The 19,243-nt window shown below is 32.7% G+C and overlaps 1 protein-coding gene across 1 annotated transcript in view; it reads right to left on the bottom strand.

Annotated features, from left to right (window-relative positions):
• Positions 1-17,903, bottom strand: part of scarb2c (scavenger receptor class B, member 2c) — a 25,040-nt gene extending 7,137 nt beyond the window's left edge. The window contains exons 1-9 of the mRNA XM_073824278.1: positions 17,781-17,903; positions 15,342-15,499; positions 13,351-13,495; positions 12,969-13,154; positions 10,947-11,038; positions 10,698-10,817; positions 6,901-7,079; positions 6,706-6,824; positions 185-258 (exon numbers count right to left, since the gene is read on the bottom strand). Of these exons, the coding sequence (XP_073680379.1) occupies positions 185-258; positions 6,706-6,824; positions 6,901-7,079; positions 10,698-10,817; positions 10,947-11,038; positions 12,969-13,154; positions 13,351-13,495; positions 15,342-15,499; positions 17,781-17,903 (1,196 nt within the window). The remainder of the gene's footprint in view (positions 1-184; positions 259-6,705; positions 6,825-6,900; positions 7,080-10,697; positions 10,818-10,946; positions 11,039-12,968; positions 13,155-13,350; positions 13,496-15,341; positions 15,500-17,780) is intronic.
• Between the last annotated feature and the right edge of the window lie 1,340 nt (positions 17,904-19,243).

Genomic DNA, 19,243 nt, shown 5'->3' with positions numbered 1-19,243 from the left:
CTCAAACTTTTGGAAAGAGCAAAAGAGTGTCAATCAAATTAAATGCATTGAAATAAACTTACTTTATCTTGGATGCGATATTGGATCTGTGCTTTTAACAGGGGTGTGTGTAGCCACTTTACTTCTAGATCGTTCTATTTTCTGGAGGAAAATGTTAGCAGTTCATGCTAAACTAACTCCTCACCTGAACGCTGGGATCTGTTGCAGGTAGACGTTCACCTGAACACGCTTTGCACCCCGAAGCAACAGTCCAGTGAGCTGAGAACAAACACACACACACACACAAAACATCAGAAACAATGCAAAAATAACCATCTGACTACTGGTTAACATTATCCAACACGGAGTTTCACAAATCCCTGGCAATTTGTGAGATGATGAGAAGCTAAAATTAAAATTAAAATATATATTTTTTTAATATAAAAAAGTAATAAACTCATTGTATGCACATATACTCCTCATATTCACATTAAACGCATTATATATACACACACTATACTCCTTATATGTGACCCTGGACCACAAAACCAGTCATAAGGTTACATTTTACAAAACTGAGATTTATACATCATATGAAAGCTCAATAAATAAGCTTTCTATTGATGTATAGTTTGTTAGGATAGGACAATATTTGGCCGAGATACATCTATTTGAAAATCTGGAATCTGAGGGTGCAAAAAAATCTAAATACTGAGAAAATCACCTTTAAAGTTGTCCAAATTAAGTTCTTAACAATGCATATTACTAATCAAAAATTACATTTTGATAGGTTTACAGTAGGAATTTTACAAAAAATCTTAATGTAACATGATCTTTACTTAATTTCCTAATGATTTTTGACATAAAAGAAAAATCAATAATTTTGACCCATACAATGTATTTTTGGCTATTGCTACAAATATACCCCAGCGACTTAAGACTGGTTTTGTGGTCCAGGGTCACATATGATCATTATACTCCTTAAATACACGCTATACACCTTATATCCTCACTCTACCCCTTATATACACACTATACTTGTTATTTTCCACAATATACTCATTATATGCATACTATACTATATACACACACTATACTCATACAGGGTTTCTGCAGGATTTTCAAATCTTATTTAATGCCTTTTAATGCCCTTCTTAATGCCATTTCTAACAGTTTTAATGCCATATGCAACCAATAACTAACACGCCTGTGTATGAATGCATGTATATTATAACCCAACTTAAACACACTTTTACAAATGTTACAAAGTCCTTCTCCATTTTGACCTTCAACAGGAAGCAACCATGTCCTAAATTGTTCATCATCCAGCCACGCTTTCTGGAATTTGCACTTTCCCATTTTTCTGCTTTATTTTTCCCCCTCCACATTACAGTCGGTCGCTCTTAAAACGTCTGTCACACAATTTTGGAGCGGCCAGAAGCAATTACCAAACTCGTTCTGTGTTTATCATACTTTGCGACAGTGAATCAAAGTTATTAATTATACAGGCTACATTCAAGATAAATTGCTAATATTTGTTTCTTCAACACTATCTTAAGTTTTAATGCCCATATAAAACAATTTAATGCTTTTTAATGCCATTTAAGGCCTTAATTTTCGCAAAATCAATTTAATGACTTTTAATGCTTTTTAATGCCCCACGGAAACCCTGTTATATCCACTCTATCCCTTATATACACACACTAAACTCGTTATATCCACATTATACTTATTATATGCATACTATACTCATTATATGCAGTGCACACTATATACACACTATACTCATTATATACACATACTATACTTTTTATATGCTCACTATACACATCAAATACACATTAAGTACACATTATACTCCTTATACACACACACACACACACACACACACACACACACACACACACATGTTGGGTTTATATGTTTTATGGGGACATTCCATAGGCGTAATGGTTTTCATACTGTACAAACCGTATTTTCTATCGCCCTACACCTACCCTACACCTAAACCTAGCCCTCACAGGAGATTGTGCACACTTTTACTTCCTCAAAAAAACTCATTGTGCATGATTTATAAGCCTGTTTCCTCATGGGGACCTAAGAAATGTCCCCACAAGGTCAAAATCTACTGGTATTCCTATCCTTGTGGGGACATTTGGTCCCCACAACGTGATGAATACCAGGTACACACACACACTATACTCCTTTTATCCCCACTCTTCCCATTATATGCACACTATACTTATTATTTCCACATTGTACTCATTATATGCATACTATACTCCTTATATGCACAATATAGTCATTATATGCACACTATACTCATGTGCACACTACACTTGTTATGTGCACACACACACACACACACACACACACACACACACACACACACACACACACTATACTCCTTATATGCCCATTATACTCGTTACACACTATACTACATATACTGCATACTATATGTACACTACACTGATTAAATGGACACTATACTCATCATATGCACACTATATTCACACTATACTCCTTATATTTACATTATACTTGTCAGATGCACACTATACTCATTTGCACACTATACTGCAAGTTAAATCCGGGTTTTTTATTGGACTATGTGGCCAATTGTTTTTTCTTAGTGTTACAAACAAGTAAACAGTATAAAATAATAACAAATTATCTTAAAACAAAACATGAACTAAAAATTGATGAAATAATAAAAGTGTAAAATTAAAATAAATATTTTAAAATAAAAACCGTCAAAAAAAGACTTTTTTAAAATTAATTTCACAAGTGTCACATGGCTATTAACCAACATTAAAAAACGGCAAAATTTGAACGTGTTGTTAAATGATCGAAACAGTAATGTAAAATCTCAGAGGACATATTTTTTCTTTCGGTTATTATGAACTAATGCATTGCTCACAAGACCAGGAGCATGCATGAAGAAAGTAAATCGAATTCATATGAATGACATGAGGGTGAGTAATTAATGACAGAATTTTCATTTTTGGGTGCACTATCCCTTTAGGTTAAATGAAACTGAAAAAACTCTGGCTAGACTGGCTTTCACAGAATAGATATTTCCTTGTTGGATTTTGATCACCGGCTGATTCAGGATGTGAAAAGTATGTTAACACTCAAACATATCTGCTTATCTACGAATGAATCCAGAGGTAGGTGTGTGTGTGTGTGTGTGTGTGTGTGTGTGTGTGTGTGCCTATGTGTCTTACGATACATCTGCGACCCATTTAACGTTCAAACACAAAAACATTTACCCAAAATAAGTGGGAAGTTGCTGGTGCGCTGTGTGCCAAAGGCATGATGGAAACTGATGAGAAAACATTTCATGAAGCAACACACACCTTCCCAGCAATGGAGGAGATTCACGTGCACATAAAAAAAAGCCTGACACTAACCTTTATCCTTCAGTGGAAATCAAATACAATAACAATATATATAACAATCATTCAGTACCATGGTACGTGGTGGTATTACCCTCTGATACTGTTACTGTAGCACAGTTCCAATCTGTGAACATACAAACACCATAAAACACACCCACAGTAAACTTTACCCTGCTGATCCATGTAGATCCCAGTCATGCAGCAAAAGCACTTATCAAACACACATCAGCAGTTATTTAACATGCTCCTGGACTAATCTAGTGCTTGAATAAATGCAAACATGTTTGATTTTATCACACGTTTCGATCCTTTTGTACAAAGTTAGTTGATAGGATCTCTTTGATTGTAAACTAAACATACTCCCACAACACACAAAATAACCAAAACACCCATCGGTTTAATTACCAACCGCCTGCCAGGAAGTAGGATGTATCTGGACTAGCTGGGAAATCAGATAACATCATCCTAACATCACCTGCTTTATCAGAGAGTGACTCAGACACAAGCGTAAAATGTGTTTGTTCTGTCAGTAAAAAAATGAAATATAGATGCTGTTATTCATTCATTCATTCACTCACTCACTCTGCATTGCAGAAATGTGAGTTTTATAATGAAACTGGATCTGTGTCTCAAGAGTATTGTAGGCTTGAAGCCTGAGTGTGGTGTGATGACGCCCTCTTATGGCAGTGCAGATAAATACACACTCTATACATTATTTATTAATTATATACATGCTATATTAAATATATGCATACTATATGCACACTATACTCATTATGTGTACACTTTATTCACTGCATGCATGCTCATATTCAAGGGTACATCAATATATGTACACTTTACATATTATTTACACCCTAAACACATTATATACATGTTACACTCATGCATACCATACTCACGGTTTATGTATATACTCTTTACATGCACACTATATTTATTATATACATATACTCATTATATGAATGCTATAAGTATACTCATTATATACATACTCATATGCATTGTTTCTGAATATATATTCTTTACATGCACACTATACTAATTATTCACACACACACACACACACACACACACACACACACACACACACACACACACACACACAGGGGTATATTTGTAGCAATAGCCAAAAATACAATGTATGGGTCAAAATTATAGATTTTTTTTATGTCAAAAATCATTAGGAAATTAAGTAAAGATTTGAAGATTTTCTGTAAAATTCCAAATGTAAACCTATCCAAATGTAATTTTTGATTAGTAATATACATTGCTAAGAACTTAATTTGGACAACTTTAAAGGTGATTTTCTCAGTATTTTGATTTTTTGCACCCTCAGATTCCAGATTTTCAAATAGATGTATCTCGGCCAAATATTGTCCTATCCTAACAAACCATATATCAATAGAAAGCTTATTTATTGAGCTTTACAATTTAAACTTACAATTAAAACTTATGACTGGTTTTGTGGTCCAGGGCCACATACGCATGCTATACTCTATATATGTACTACACTCACATGCACACACTGTAATCATTATACATGTATTCTTATGCTATACTCATGCACAATATACTTACTGTGTGCATGTATACTCATTATATGCACAATATACTCATTATATGCACACTATATTAATTATATGCGCATTATACTCAAACACACACACACACACACACACACACACACACACACACTATACTTATACACTATACTCATTGGTTTTGTATATACTTATAACACTCTACTCTTTTTGCACACTTATATGCACATTGTACTATCTATATAAGTGCTACACTCATATGCACACTATACTCATTAAATAAACTACTCATTATTGACATGTATCCTCATTATGCACATTATACTCATTACATGCTATACTCTATATATGTGCTACACTCACATGCACACACTGTACTCAATTATATGCACATTATAATCAAACACACACATACTATTCTTATACACTATACTCATTGATTTTGTATATACTTATAACACTCTACTTTTTGCACACTTATATGCACATTGTACTATCTATATAAGTGCTACACTCATATGCACACTATACTCATTAAATAAACTACTCATTATTGACATGTATCCTCATTATGCACATTATACTCATTACATGCTATACTCTATATATGTGCTACACTCACATGCACACACTGTACTCAATTATATGCACATTATAATCAAACACACACATACTATTCTTATACACTATACTCATTGATTTTGTATATACTTATAACACTCTACTTTTTGCACACTTATATGCACATTGTACTATCTATATAAGTGCTACACTCATATGCACACTATACTCATTAAATAAACTACTCATTATTGACATGTATCCTCATTATGCACATTATACTCATTACATGCTATACTCTATATAGGTGCTACACTCACATGCACACACTGTACTCAATTATATGCACATTATAATCAAACACACACATACTATACTTATACACTATACTCATTGATTTTGTATATACTTATAACACTCTACTTTTTGCACAATTATATGCACACTGTACTCTCTATATAAGTGCTACACTCAAATGCACACTATACTCATTAAATACACTACTCATTATATGCACAGTGCACACTATACTCTACATAAGTGATACACCCATTACATGCACAATGTACTTATTCTATACTCATTATTTACATGTATATTCATGCACACTATTCTCACATGCACTATACTCTTTTTTGCACTTTACTCTGCATACAAGTGCTACATTCATATGCACACTATACTGATTATATACACTATACTCATTATTTAAATGCTATACTCATGCTATACTCATGCACACTATACTCATTGTTTACACGTATACTCATATGCACACTATACTAATTATATGCACATTATACTCATTATACACACACACTATACTCGCTATTTGCACACTATACTTTAAGTTAAATCAGGGGTTTTATGCTTGAAGATAATGTATACTAAAGCAAATGCATTTTCTGCAGGTGTATGTTTATCAGTCGAGAGGATCATTTACTGTTTTTTCACAGGAAATGTTTAATAAACAGGTGGCAACATGCTCATATGATGTCAATCAAAGAGTCAAATGACAAAATGTCAACAAAGTGTCATATGACAGCCGTTATATTGCTCTTTTTTCCACCAAGCAGTGTATAGTGGAAATTCCTTACTTGGAAAAGTGCAGCTGAACTGACATAAACATTAAACGCATTCTCTGGTTGTGATTGTGCAGCTTTGTGTACAATTTAGTTTTTCAGTCAGGATGATTTTCAGCGTTTATATAGACGTACCGGGTTGACATCAATGACCGTCTCGTGCTCCTCCTTGTTGGGATTCATCCCGAACACATCCTGTACATATTTGTCATCTGCCTGGTAAAAATGAGGGGAGGACATGATGATAGGCGCACCTGAGAGAAGACACAGACGTTAGCAGGACGTCCCGGCATCTGTAAGCTGACAAAGAGCATTCAAACTCTCACTGACCTTCTTTACAGACACTGACGTTGAGGAGGCCGGAGCCAAGACAGTTTCCGGACGGCACGCAGAAGCCTGCATTATCCGGGTTAATTGTAAGATTGGCGAAAACCTCACTGGGTGGGACAAAACGGAAACCGGGAACACCTCGTACTCTCACTTCAGACTCGAACTGGGCATATATAGACCTGTCAACACAAACATTAAACACACACTGATACCACTAAAAGACGCCTTTAATTAGGACCAGTGTTGGCAAGTAACGCAAGTTACGTAATAATATTACTTTTTCCAAGTAACTAGTAAAGTAACGCATTAGTTTTTTATTGTACAAGAAAAAATCTAAGCTACTTTTTCAAATAAGTAACGCCAGTTACTTTTTCCCCCATTTATTGATTAAAAGAGAAATTGTGAGTAAGATGTTACTTTAGTTCTAGAATTTTGGTAATTTTGGAATTTTCTGAGGCTTTTGGTGTGAAAAGGCTTTTACATTTTCAAAAAATAAAACTTTTTATGTTAAAAACAAACAAACGATCTGCCCAGATTTAAAAAGGTACGCAAAAGTAACGCAACGCATTACTTTCCATGAAAAGTAACTAAGTAACGTAATTAGTTACTTTTTCAGGGAGTAACTCAATATTGTAATGCATTACTTTTAAAGGAGTAGTTCACTTTCAGAACAAAAAATTACAGATAATGTACTCACCCCCTTGTCTTCCAAGATGTTCATCTCTTTCTTTCTTCAGTTGTAAATAAATTATGTTTTTTGAGGAAAACATTTCAGGATTTCTCTCCATATAGTGGACTTCTATGGTGCCCCCGAGTTTGAACTTCCAAAATGCAGTTTAAATGCAGCTTCAAAGGGCTCTAAAGGATCCCAGCCGAGGAAGAAGGGTCTTATTCAGCAAAACGATCGGTTATTTTCTAAAAACAATTACAATTTATATACGTTTTAATCTCTACACAGAGAGCTAGACAAGATGAGCATTTGAAGTAAAAAGTATATCAATTGTAATTATTTTAGAAAATAACCGATCATTTTGCTAGATAAGACCCTTCTTTCCTCGGCTGGGATCGTTTCGAGCCATTTAAAGCTGCATTTTGGAAGTTCAAACTCGGGGGCACCTAGAAGTCCTTTATTTGGAGGGAAATCCTGAAATGTTTTCCTCAAAAAACATAATTTCCTAACGACTGAAGAAAGAAAGAATTGAACATCTTGGATGACAAGGGGGTGAGTACGTTATCCATAAATTTTTGTTCGGAAAGTGAATTGCTCCTTTAAAAGTAACTTTGCCCAACACGGATTAGGACTGTGATTGTTTCTTATTTAAGTAAACAAGCAATGACTCTGATTCTGAAAAGCAGATTTGTCTTTCAGTTTGACCCACATCTCAGAAATAAAGCTTTGTTTGTGCCACCCTATAAACTATTTCTGGCTGAAGAATAGTTTCTTTTAAAACATGTTTTTCTGTGATCTCCTGAATAGTTTTGCTTGTTTAGAGGCCTGATTTAAACCTAATTAAACAACCACGGAGAGCAGCATGACGAATCACACACACTTGACACACATACAGTATGTGATCTGAAGCAAAAATCACTCTTTTAGGACAAATGCTTGGCCACCAGTGTTGGGGGAAGTTGCTTTTAAAAGTAATGCATTACAATATTGAGCTACACCCTAAAAAGTAAGTAGTAATTACATTACAAAGTCACTTTTAATTGAAAGTAATGCATTACATTACTTTTGCGTTACTTTTTAAATCTGGGCAGGGCTTGCTTGTTTGTTTTTAATATAAAAAAAGTTATATTTTTGGCAAATGTAAAAGCATTTTCACACCAAAAGCCTCTTTAAAGAAAAGTAAATTGACGTCTGTAAAAAAAAAAAAAGTCAACTCTTCAGCAATTAAAAAAACCCCGGAAAACTAATGTTAGATTATCTTGAGTAATTTTTGTTTATTAGTCTGGATGAATTGGATCATTGAAGGTTGGAAGCAAAGACATCGGTTTATAAAATAGGACTAAATGTGTAAAGGATATTTGTATTATTTAACATATTTAATTATTGCAGGTTTTTATTCATTTTTGAGGAATACTGTATCAGTTTTTTAGTGAGTGAGATGAATTAATGCATGTTCACATTTATTCTAGAACTAAAGTAACATCTTACTCATTATTTCTCTCCACATGGGGACAGGAGAGCTTTTAATCAATAAATGAGGGAAAGTAACTGGCGTTACTGATTTGAAAAAGTAAGATATTTTAGTGAAGTAAGATACTCAGATATTTTCTTGTCAATTAAAAAGTAATGCGTTACTTTACCAGTTACTTGTAATGCATTACCCCCAACACTGTTGGTCACACATAAGCGTTTTCTGCTACTGATAAAGCAATGCAACAGGTCACATGTTCAGACCCAACATGGTCAATACTGAAGCAATAAAAGCATTTATAAACCGAACCTTTAATCAGTGAATAATTTTTAATTTTTACTTTTAGAAAATGTTTTTAAAAAGTTATTATTTATCATAAATACTAAAACATACATCATGTATTATTATTCATTAAATTATCATCACATTGTACCGTTTAAAATTTGTGTCTGGCAAGATTTTTTAAAATGTTTCTGAAAAAAGTATCTTCTGCTCATCAAGGCTAAATTTATTTGATCAAAAATACAGTAAAATTGTGAAATATTATTCTAATTAAAAAAAAGCTGTTTTCTATGTGAATATCTGTTAAGCTGTAATTTATTTCTGTGATCAAAGCTGAATTTTCATCATCAGTACTGCAGTCTTCAGTGTCACATGATCCTTCAGAAATCATTCTAACATGCTGATTTGCTGCTCAAGAAACATTTTTGATTATTATCATTTGAAAACAGTTGTTCTGCCCAATGTTTTTTTTTTATGTGGAATCAGTGATGCATTTTATTTTTCAGGATTTGCAGATGAAAAGAAAGTTTAAAAGAACAGCATTTATTTTTGTGACATTATAAATGTCTTTAATGTCACTTTTGATTAATTTAATGCATCCTTGAACAAAAGTATTTTTCTGATCTCAAAGTTTGAGTGATGTTTTGTCATGGTTTCCACAATAATATTGGACAGCACAACTGTTTCAACATTGATAATAATCAGAAATGTTTCTATCAATTTAATGCATCCTTGATTAATAAAAGTGTTAATTTCTTACGAAAAAATACCCAAAACCTTTGAATGTCAGTGTGTGTACTGTACCACAGGCTTCTGATTTGGCCGATAATTTTCTTTAATTGACTTAGAAAACGCCCCATAAAACGTATGAGCTGATGAGATTTGGGAATGTTTTTTAATGAGTCTCTTCTGCTCTCCAAGGCTGAATTTATTTATTAAAAAATGCAGAAAAATTATAAAATATTATTGTAATATAAAACAGCTGTATTCAAGTAAATATCTGTTAATCTGTAATTTATTTCTATGATGTGCAGCTGAATTTTCAACATCATTACTGCAGTCTTCAGTGTCACATGATGCTTCAGAAATCATTCTAATATGCTGATTTGCTGCTCAAGAAACTTAATTTCTGATTACTATCAGTTGAAAACAGTTGTGCTGCACAATATTTTGTGGAAACTGTGATACATTACATTTTTTTAGGATTCACAGATGAAGAGAAAGTTCAAAAGAACAGCATTTATTTAAAATAGAAATCTTTTGCAACATTATAAATGTCTTTACTGGCACTACTGATCAATTGAATCCATTTAAGCCTACTTTTAAGTGAAATTAAGATCAGTTTGCAGCACAGATCAGTGTGTATGTCCTCACCTGCACAGATCAGAGGAGAATATATAGAGCTTCTCTGTTTTTTTGATGACTGGATGGAAAGATGCTCCGTCGGTGCCGTTGATCATGTTGCACCCATCTGTGCTCCACCAGTTCAATGTACTGACAAACAGAACAAATAATCTATGAATCAATCTTCGCTGAGCAAATGCTGATCGTGCAGCTTGTTCCAAACCCATGCACGAATCTTCTGGAGATTAAACAAGACTCTGAGCTTTCTGCTGATTTTACCTCTGTCCGTTCCACTCGTCTATACGAGCAAAGTCCTGATAATTCTTCTTCCCCGTGAAGACAATATAATCACCGTCGTCTGTGCCATTTTTCTGAAAAGTAGTCAACAACATGGGAATGAAACACAAAAAATGTATTTGTTTAATAATTAAAAAACCCACAGTGAAACAGTATTTCAATTCAAAGTTATTTTAGTACATTTTCAGCAACATTACTGCAGTCTTCAGTGTCACATGATCTTTAAGAAATTATTCTAATATGCTGATTTGCTGCTCAAGAAACATTTCTGATTATTATCAATGTTGAAAACAGTTGTGCTGCCCTATAATTTTGTGTTTTAGCAAAAATAAATAATAATAATAATGTTTGATTTACATATAATGCATACTATAATATTACATATAATAATACATTTTTCAATGTTTATATATATAATATAATCCTTAATCTAAACTTTTTTTTAAATAACGCTACATTATAATGCTTATAAATGATGGTAAATAAATATGGTGTATATCAAGGTTTCATAATATTAGGCGAGAATAAAATGATGTATTTAAATAATAATACTATGATATTATAATTCTACAGAATTGATTGGAAACGTCTTAAAAAATGTGTCTTTCTCCCAGAAAATTGTATGTTTGCAAATAATAATATCATTAATATTATTATTATAAATATTTAATATTATAATAATAATAATTTCTATTAATTGTGCAGGATAATTCTAATATATGTTTTAAGCTTGAGGTTTGAATCAGTTTTAAGTTTGAAGTAGTTTTAAAAGCAGTTTTAAGTTTTAATAGTTTTGAAAGCAGTTTTTTGAAGCAATTTTTAAAAAAGCAGTTTTAGGTTTTAAAAAGCTTAAAGTTTGAGGCAGTTCTAAAAACAGATTTAAGTTTGAAGCAGTTTTAAAACCAGTTTTGAGCAGTTTTAGAAGTGGTTTTAGGTTTGAATTAGTTTTAAGTTTAAAAAACTTGAAGTTCAAAGCTCTTTTTTTTCAATTTTTGTTTTTAATTTGGAGCCATTTAAAAGCTTTTATATTTAAAATAGTTTTAAGTTGGAAGTAGTTTTAAAAGCAGCTTTAAGTTTCAACAGATTTGAAAGCTGGTTTAAGTTACAAAGCTTGAAGTTTAAAGCCGTTTTTAAAATCAGTTTTAAGTTTCAACAGTTTTGAAAGCAGTTTTAAGTTTGAAGCAGTTCTGAAAACAGTTTTAACTCCAATTTTAAAGCAATTTTTTTTAAAAGCGGTTTTACGTTTAAAAGCTTGAAATTTGAGGCAGTTCTGAAAGCAGATTTAAGTTTGAAGCAGTTCTGAAAACAGTTTTAACTCCAATTTTAAAGCAATTTTAAAACCAGTTTTAAAAGAGGTTTTAGGCTTTAGGTTTTAAAAGCCTAAACGCTGCAGCAGCTTTACGTTTAAAGCAGTTTTAAGTTTGAATCGGTTTTAAGGTTTAAAAAAACAATAAAACAGTATTAAAATTCAAAATAGCTGTTTTCTATGTGAATATATATTAACTGCAATTTATTTCTGTGATCAAACTGAATTTTCAGCATCATTACTCCAGTCTTCAGTGTCACATGATTGTTCAGAAATCATTCTAATATGCTGATTTGCTGCTCAAGAAACATTTCTGATGATTATCGATGTTGAAAACAGTCGTGCTGCCCTATGTTTTAGTGGAAACTGTAATATATTTAATTTTTCGATATTTACAGATCAATCGAAAGTTCAAAAGAACAGCATTTATTTGAAATTGAAATCTTTTGTTACATTATAAATGCCTTTACTGTCACCTTTGATCAATTCAATGCCTCCTTGATAAAAAACTAAAAACTATTTTTCTTTCTGAAGCAGAACCTCGTAATCAAAATTTACAAACAAGACACATGATTTGAGGAATGATTCATGTCTTAAGCACAAACGCTGCAAAATGACTGAGGTTTAGCATTTAGTGTTAGTGCTTGAGTCACATTAAGTGGTAGTGATGATTGGCTGCAAATGCCACTGTTGCTAACCTTGTAGAAAAGTCCAAAGTGGTCGTCCGGCACAAATGTTTTGAGTTCTTTGAGCAGCGGATCTTCATAACCCCACAGCAGGTCGCCGACTCTGAATGTCCCGAACAAGCCAATGCCCTTTGCTTTCATCAAGTCGGAAATGATGCGACTGACCAAGAAGGTATCTTTGAATTTTTCCATCACGGTCTGAACATACATAAACACATACAAACAGTAAATTGTCTCTATTTGCACTTCATTTTTTTAATGCAAAGCATACTTTCTTTTATTTGATTTCGGTTTTAAAATGAAATGTAACATGCTTTCACAAGATTCGCCCATTAAACACGTGAAACGCTTTCATTTCTCTGTGGTTCTAGTAGGTCAGAGAGCACAATCTCACCACAGCGGGGATGTTGACCGTTCGGACGATGTCGTCCTCAGATCCGCGTGACATGTTGGGCTCAAACACGTACGTTTTTGGATTGACAGCCGCCACTCTAGTTCCGTTGTCCAGAAATTTCACTTCCTCCTTCGGCCGATACTCCCTGAAAGAGGAAATGAAAATGTAGTTCTTACTGACTTTTGAAAATAACATTGTCATGGAGCTCAGCAATTTCGAAATAACAGATCAGAAACAAACAACAGTGATTTCACAATAAATAAATAGTAAAATCTGAAGCGGTTTGTGTTTTTTATGAACACAGAACATCTGATGTATCGTTAAACTTCTGCAAGAGAAAACTGAAGCAAAAAGTGGTTTGACAGTTTAAAAAGCTGTCAATTAGTTTTGAATCAGTTTTAAGTTTGAATCCTTTTTAAAAACAGATTAAAGCTGTTTTAAAAGCTTAATATTTAAAGTAGATTTAAGTTTGAATGAGTTTTAAGTTTCAAAAGTTTTGAAAGCAGGTTTAAGTTATAAAAGCCTGAAGTTTGAAGCAGTTTTTTAACGCAGTTTTAAGTTTAAAGCCATTTTAAAAGCAGTTTTAAGTTTTAAAAGCTTAAAGTTTGAAGCAGTTCTGAAAGCAGTTTTAAGTTTTAACAGTTCTGAAAGCAGTTTTAAGTTTTAACAGTTTTGAAAGCAGGTTTAAGTTATAAACGCTTGAAGTTTAAAGCAGTTTTTAAAATCAATTTTAAGTTTTAAAAGCTTAAAGTTTGAAGCAGTTCTGAAAGCAGTTTTAAATTTGAAGCGGTTTTAAAAGCAGGTTTAAATTTCAACAGTTTTGAAAGCAGTTTTAAGTTTTATAAGCTTGAGGTTTGAATCTGTTTTAAGTCTGAAGCAGTTTTAAAAGCAGGTTTAAGTTTTAACAGTTTTGAAACAAGGTTTGAGTTATAAAAGGCTGAAGTTTTTAAAAAGCTGTTTTAAGTTTTATAAGGTTGAAGTTTGAAACAGTTCTGAAAGCAGTTTTAAGTCTAAAGTAGTTCTGAAAACAGATTTAAGTTTGAAGCCATTTTAAAACCAGTTTTAAGCAGGTTTAAGTTTTAACAGTTTTGAAAGCAGGTTTAAGTTATAAAAGCTTGAAGTTTAAAGCAGTTTTTAAAAGCAATTTTAAATTTGAAGCAGTTCTGAAAGCACTTTTAAATTTGAAGCGGTTTTAAAAGCAGGTTTAAATTTCAACCGTTTTGAAAGCAGTTTTAAGTTTTAAAAGCTTGAGGTTTGAATCTGTTTTAAGTCTGAAGCAGTTTTGAAAGCAGGTTTAAGTTATAAAAGCTTGAAGTTTGAACCAGTTTTTAAAAGCAGTTTTAAGCTTAAATCGGTTTTAAAAGCAGTTTTAAGATTTAAAAGCTTAAAGTTTTAGGCTGTTTTAAGTTTGAAGAAGTTATGAAAGCAGTTTTTTGTTTAAAGCAGTTTTAGAAGCAGCTTTAAGTATTGAAAGCTTAAGGTTTGAGGCAGTTTTACATTTAAAGCAGTTTTAAGTTTGAATCAGTTTTTAAAAGCACTTTTAAGTTTTAAAAGCTTGCAGTTTGAAGTGGTTTTTATTCTGGAACAATTTAAAAGCTTTTAAGTTTAAAATAGTTTTAAGTTTGAAGTAGTTTTAAAAGCAGTTATACGTTTTAAAAGCTTACAGTCTGAAGCAGTTTTATGCCTGAATCAATTAAAAAATGTAAAGTTTATAGTAGTTTTAAAAGCACAAAGTTTAAAGGATCAAAGTCTCTCAGATTGCTATGTGGTTTCTAGGGTTTTCTTAGTGGCTTCAGATAAACAAATAGAGGCCCTGAAGTGTTACATGGTTTTCAAGAACTGAGCATCAGAACTGAGTCATCAAGGGAAACTTGTGCAAACGTGTGCAAGAGAAAGCTACAGCAAAAACAAAGTCATGTGAATCCTCTTCCTGTCTGTCACAAATCAAGAGGAAAACATGACGAGCACATGTTTGGGGTGTCATCACTGACCTGTATGTGTACGGGCCGATCTGCTGGACGAAGGGTTTGTCTCCATCCAGAACCTCTACAGGATTGGTCAGATTAAAGAAGTAAAACTGCATGTAAACCGGCGGCGGCGGGTCTTGCCAAACCGAAAACGCCTCCGTTCCATTTTCCAGAACCACTTGCTGTAAGGGAAAGTGAGTTGTGGATGGAAATAACCAAATTAATTTTAACAAACTCATCGTTTCCAAAACAATTTAGGAAGAGAAACACATAAAAAGCTGCTTTGTCAACAGACTACTTCAAAATATTATAGATTTATATTTCATATCCAACTCCAAGTGCTTATTTATAAAAGCCTGTGTGCATTTTCTGGGCGTGGTATTTTTATGCAATTTTTCTCCTTGAAGAAGCATATGGAGTTAGAATATGATATTAATTCAACACCATGGTATAACTACTAAAATCCATCCTTTTAGTATATTTAAAGCAATTTTATTATTTCAATATTATTTAAAACTCTTAAAATGTTTAGTCCAAACTGTATAAAGTGAAATTTTATAATGCTAACATAAAAAAAAAATCATAAAAAATGCCATATTTTGAACATGCACCATGGTAAATAAATATGATTTATATTAATGTTTCATAACTTTACAATCATGGTATCATGATTGAAAAAAAATATGAAATAATAATAATGTAAAAAATAATAATAATGTTTGATTTACATATATAATACATACTATAATATTACATAAAATACATTTTTACATTTTTATAAAACATTATATAATATAATCCTTAATCATTATAATATAATCCTTAATTATTTAATTAATCCCTAAACAAAAAAACAAAACAAAAAAAATAGAACTGAAATGCCACTGTATAAATGAATATGGTGTATATCAAGGTTTCATAATATTATGGTGGAGAAAATTATAACAATAACGACATAATAATTGTACAGAATTGGTTGGAAACGTCTTAAAAAATTTGTCTTTTTCCAAAAAAATTGTATGTATGCAAATTGCAAAATATCTAAGGTACCCATTTCTAGTAATTGTGCAGTTAATTCTCATAATATAATTTCAGAACGTTATCTACATTGTAAATATATATTTTTGCTATTTTATAAAAAAAAAAAATCAGAGGTAAATCAATAACAATTACATTTTTTTTTAAATTTCAAGTGTGATTTATGAGATTTGTTGTATTTTGAATCCAATTTTTCTTTGTAAAAGGCAAAAAGTTATTCCCTTTTGTCTCTACGGAAACAATGACGACATGTTTTGGATGTGACTGTTTCACTACAATTTAATTTCCAGCAAATGTTTCAGTATTGACAATTTTAGATAGTTCTGAACCTAGTTTATAGTTGCTAATCATCACATAGTCAGCTATAGCACAGTTCTAAACAGTGGTATTAATATAAAAACTAAATGCAATGGAAAAACTCCCAAAATAAAGTGTGCTTAATTAAGGCTTAATTCCTTAAAGTTACACAGATTTTTCACACTTTCCAACACATGATAGAGCCTACAGTATCTACTCACACCCTGCAGCTATGAGAGAAAGGAACACAGGAATATTAAGTGTGCTCAAAATTTGGAAAATTTGTTTTTTATGGAGCTTGGAATGATCTGCAAACTAGTTAAATTAGAGCCATCCCTGGGTACTTTTAAACATCTTTTGAATCAGTTTTAAAGGAGTCTTGTACATGTTTTGCTTGATCTTACTTTTCTCAATTGTTTTGTGTTTTTTTTTTTGTAGCTGGTTTTGTTGTTTTGGTGCAACCAGGTCTCCCTGGAAAAAGAGACTGTGAAGTCTCAATGGGATTCTCCTGGGTAAATAATTAATTATTAATAAAAAATAAATATTTCCTGATCATAAATGTAGGGGTGTAGTTATATACACTGTTTACATATACACTGTTTCGCACTGACATGAAAATACAAAAAAAAAGTGTTACCTAATTCATATAGAAAATATATAAGAAAAAAATGAAACTTCACAATTTAAAATAATCAATAAGATACTTAAAAAAAAACAACAACAATGGAAATTTCAATATAATTTTCATAAGATTAAATTTAAGGCTAAAGGTTAGGATATGGGACAGCCACCTCCCAATTGAAACTACCAAATAAATGATGATTTAAAATATATTAAGCTTAAAGATATTTTAAATGTTTTTGTGGGTTTGAATGGATGATAGAAGGATCTTAGTAAACATTTGAATACTTGCTTTTTAAAAACGACTTTAAATGCTTTTTAGATAGTGTATGTTTTTTGGTTGTGGGACAGTCTGCACCAATTCTGTAGAATGGCCCATATAATAAATATCAAATTCAAATGACAGCATAACACATACATATAGACAGTCACAACATATATAGCCTATGAATAATACAACATTAAAATGATATGAAAACACAAATGAACACATGAACCCACACTGACCTCCTTTATTCTGTTGTTTAGGAGCTTCTCAAAGACCTGCGTCAAAGCCATCACAATCCCGGCGATCAACAGCAGAATGCAGAGCACTCCCGCACCGTAAACACAGCAGGACCGGAGTCGCATGATCCGGATCGGTTCGGTTCGGTTCGGGTCGGACAAGGACAAGGACGAACAGAGACACAGAACAGCTAAACCAGACTGGGAGTGTTTACATGTGTCAGGAACCCAGCCGGACTCAGAAAGACATTAAACATTGAGATAAAAACAACTATTTGTAAGGAGACGCAAAGCGTATTTTCCTGCAGGGGGCGCTCGACGGCTCACTGAGGCAATCCTCCATAGAAACCCATTCAAAACTAACCACGGGGTTTGTGCTTTTAGAAGACACGAGGAGTCTGGAAAGTATAACCAATTAAAACATATGAATTCAAAAGAGTTTTACACGACGTGCCAAAAAATACACTACTTCATTATGTACAAAAAGATGTATATCAATGCTGCCAGCATAGATGACCAACCGACCGCGATGAGAAAAGTATCAGGCACCACGTGACAGCGCCATATCTAATTACGGTCGAAAAATACATTTTAATTTAAATTTAAATTGAAGATATACAATGATAACTAAAGTATTTTTAAAGCTAATAAATAAACTATTATTATAAATTATTACTGGTCGAATGAATCTGATTAATTAGCGACACGCCCATATTGAGGCCCATTTCGCGTTGTTTACCTTTCTATCTTACTTATTTCTAGTGGAAAATGAAACAACCGCCGCCCACTTAATGAGTCAGGAACTTTTACATTATTCCCTATATTTTTCCCGTGGATGTTCATGAGAAATCCTCACTCGTTAGTTTCGACCTTTCTGTTCATTATATATACATATTTAGATATATTTGATAGTCTGTAGGAGATAAACCCACATTTCGTTTGTTTCCAGACCATTTCGCTGATATATTTTGAGTGGAACAGCTAATGAGCGTAGAACATTTTGAGAAGTCATGTGACCCACTACGCATGCGCAGCTCGCAATAGCTTGTCTGAGTGGAGCAGCTAGCGAGCATAGAACATCTAGGAAAAGGTCATGTGACTCCGTGCGCGTGCGCAGAGCCGCTGGCGGTTGTCTGAGTGATTTGAGTTTTCTGTTGGATGTTTATCAGACGTGTCTCTGTACGGATTTTCTTCTGATCACTTTTACTTTAGTTTACCATTACTTTCGCTTTCTGTTCGTGATCTGCAGTGGATTCATCTGGTATGTTTCTGTTTCAGTAAATTCAGCGGTGATGTAGGAAAGCGAAAGTTAAAACTCAGTCCTGATCAGTAACGTTAATAACATTAAACTTATTATTGTACGTTAATAAATGTTTGTAAGTTCTATTTCCAGCAGAAATTATGAGGCAGAAACCATAAAACCTGAAATTCCTTTCAAACACAAGAATTTAAAGGTGTTAAAGAAC

The sequence above is a fragment of the Garra rufa genome, chromosome 19 (assembly GCF_049309525.1).
Source record: "Garra rufa chromosome 19, GarRuf1.0, whole genome shotgun sequence".
Lineage (NCBI taxonomy): Eukaryota > Metazoa > Chordata > Actinopteri > Cypriniformes > Cyprinidae > Garra > Garra rufa.
The sequence above is the reverse complement of the archived record's forward strand: the minus strand, read 5'-3'. Positions and strand labels throughout refer to the sequence as shown.